General features: G+C 48.2%; 1 protein-coding gene across 1 annotated transcript in view; it reads left to right on the top strand.

The window, feature by feature from the left end:
- mtus2a (microtubule associated tumor suppressor candidate 2a) overlaps positions 1-2,500 on the top strand; it is a gene marked incomplete at both ends in the record, with an annotated part of 42,241 nt that overhangs the window by 34,012 nt on the left and 5,729 nt on the right. The window contains 2 exons of the mRNA XM_080549974.1: positions 1,632-1,756; positions 2,118-2,243. Of these exons, the coding sequence (XP_080406100.1) occupies positions 1,632-1,756; positions 2,118-2,243 (251 nt within the window). The remainder of the gene's footprint in view (positions 1-1,631; positions 1,757-2,117; positions 2,244-2,500) is intronic.

The raw sequence follows: 2,500 nt of genomic DNA, 5'->3' as shown, positions 1-2,500 counted from the left end.
GTCGTTGTGTGTAAATAGTAGCTTCCAATTCTAAAGACTATCTATTACACTATCTAGGCTCTATTATGAATGAATGAATGAATGGTCTTTATTGTCATTGATATAGTACAGGTACCATACAACGAAATTTGGGAGGGGGGGCTCCCCTGGTGCTAGGAAAAAAAAACTAAAAACAAGAAGGGAAAAGAGCTGGTTTACATAAATAAAGGCTATGTACACTATCCACTATACTATACTATACAAATAAAACACTGTGCTGTACTCTATGCTATGCTATACATATCCTAACATTTCCTATCTCTGAACCTTATGTACCCGAGGGTTGTCATATTGCACATAGTGTTATTGCACATTCATTTAAAGTGTCGCAGTTTGCAGGTTTGAAATGTTCACCGTTGTGTTTCAGTATTGCACTTGATTACAATCTAGTAGCTGCCATCAAATTGTCTAGATTGTCCAGGGCCCAGAACCTAGGTCTTTGCTGTGTTCAGGGCCTGAATGGCCCTGGGGTAGAAGCTGAGCCTCAGTCTATTTGTCCTTGCGGACATGGTCCTGAACCGCCTGCCCGAGGGCAGCCGAACAAAGTGTTCGTTCCCAGGGTGGGATGGGTCTCTATTAGTAGGTAAAAAAAGGCACGGCTGTTCTAGTGTTGAGGGCCTTAGATCTTGATCACATGATTAGAGACCTCGAATGCAAACAGTGTAACACACAGCTTTCCCACCCTGACTGGTACCCAGGGGCGTGTCCAGGGGGGGGCCAGGGGTGGGGCCACCCCTGAAATCTGATTGGCCACCCTAGGTGCCACCCTGATTGATTGGCTATCTGCCTAGTCACTCAGAGCAGAGGCCACTTCGCGCCACGAGACGAACTTTTCGAACAGAACACATTTGATCAGCGGTGAGGTGTGCTGGTCTTGGCGCTCCTGAAGAAATGTGAGTACCATTAATAACGTTAGACTTTTGCATAGCTACATATAGGCTACGGTGTTGTGCTAGTGGTTAAAACGTTTTGCTTCACTTGGAATCAGAGTTTAGGATAAAATTCGCTTTGCTCTGCGTTGTTTGGAGCTGTGAGAACGCACATTCGAAGTCACTCCCGGAGCAAACAACCAACACATGCTCCGGCGCTTGAAAAGGGTGGTTTCGCTCCGATTAGAAATGACGCATCGAGGCTGTCCATAGGAAAACAACAGCGCATGCGTGTTGATCTGGATAAGAGCGGGATGAACGGGCAATTTTCTATTTTCCTGACCAATCAACTACCACGTCTGTTGCTTCAATTGCCTATGTTACTTTGTTTACATAAAGGGCTGTGAGAACGCAAACTCATCCGCTTGCTCTGGGTCATGATTCAGATTTTCATGTAAGAACATGACCTTAGTAGCCCAATTAAAGTATACAATGGGGAGTGGAGACAGAAATGGTCATAAAAAGCACAAAATGGTGTGTACAAATTCACCAGAATGCAGGGAATTAAGTGTTAAATTCTCAAAATTGTGCCACCCATGCATAACAAGGTGCCCCACCTGGGCCACCCCAGTGAAAAAGGTCTGGACACGCCACTGCTGGTACCCCCCCCCCCCCCCCCCTCCCTCTCTCCTCATCTTCCTCTCTGTCTCCGTCTCTCTCTAGTCCACTCCAGGCAGCGCCCGGCCGCGGCGGTCCGAGGCTCGGTTCCCTCCGGCTCCCCGAAGCGCGTCGCCCCCTTCAGGCCGCAGCAGGAACAGCAGGAGAACCTGCAGCGGGAGAAAGAGGAGGCACAGAGGCGGGAGAGAGAGAGGGAGGTGCAGGAGAGGGAGAAGGAGAAGGAGGCGCAGAAAGCAGAGGTGAGCAGTGTAAGGTTGTGGGTTTGATTCCTCCGTTGTCTATGCGGATATCATAATAATATAATATCTATGCGTATTTTATAACTTACAACTTTATTTATTTCTTCTATCACAACAACCGCCAATGGCCCCTGGCCTGAGCTAGATTACTCTCCCTGCTACAATTGGTGCATTGATGATTCACCTGCTTAGTCAAATGTATCGATTGTAAGTCGCTTTGGAATAAAGGCGTCTGCTAAATGTATTCCATTCGATTCTATTCTACTTAGTAACTATGGTGACGTCACTGTAGGTCCAGAGGCTGCAGGGTCGCTGTGAACAGCAGGAGAGGCAGCTCAGAGCTCTGAGAGAGGAACTGAGGAAGACCACCCTCTGCCTCGAGGCCTTCATCATCACTACTCAGCAGTACTGCCTCAAGGTATTACCCTGGTGCACATACACACACACACACACACACACACACACACACATACACACACACACGCACACACACACAAACACACGTTCTTCATCCACAGGGACGAGAGCTCAGTGTGGTCAGTGAACAAAGTGTGTGTGTCATGTGACTGTGCAGTGTGTAGCGTGTGGAGTTTAGTGTGTCACACGGCTGAGTGACTCTGCCATGGTTTCTGTCTCTGCTGAGTCAGCCGGCCTGGGGAGATGAGGTGGTGTATA

Source organism: Nansenia antarctica, assembly GCF_963989245.1.
Source record: "Nansenia antarctica genome assembly, chromosome: 20".
Lineage (NCBI taxonomy): Eukaryota > Metazoa > Chordata > Actinopteri > Argentiniformes > Microstomatidae > Nansenia > Nansenia antarctica.
Note: the sequence above shows the minus strand (reverse complement) of the source record. Positions and strands in the feature narration are given on the sequence as shown.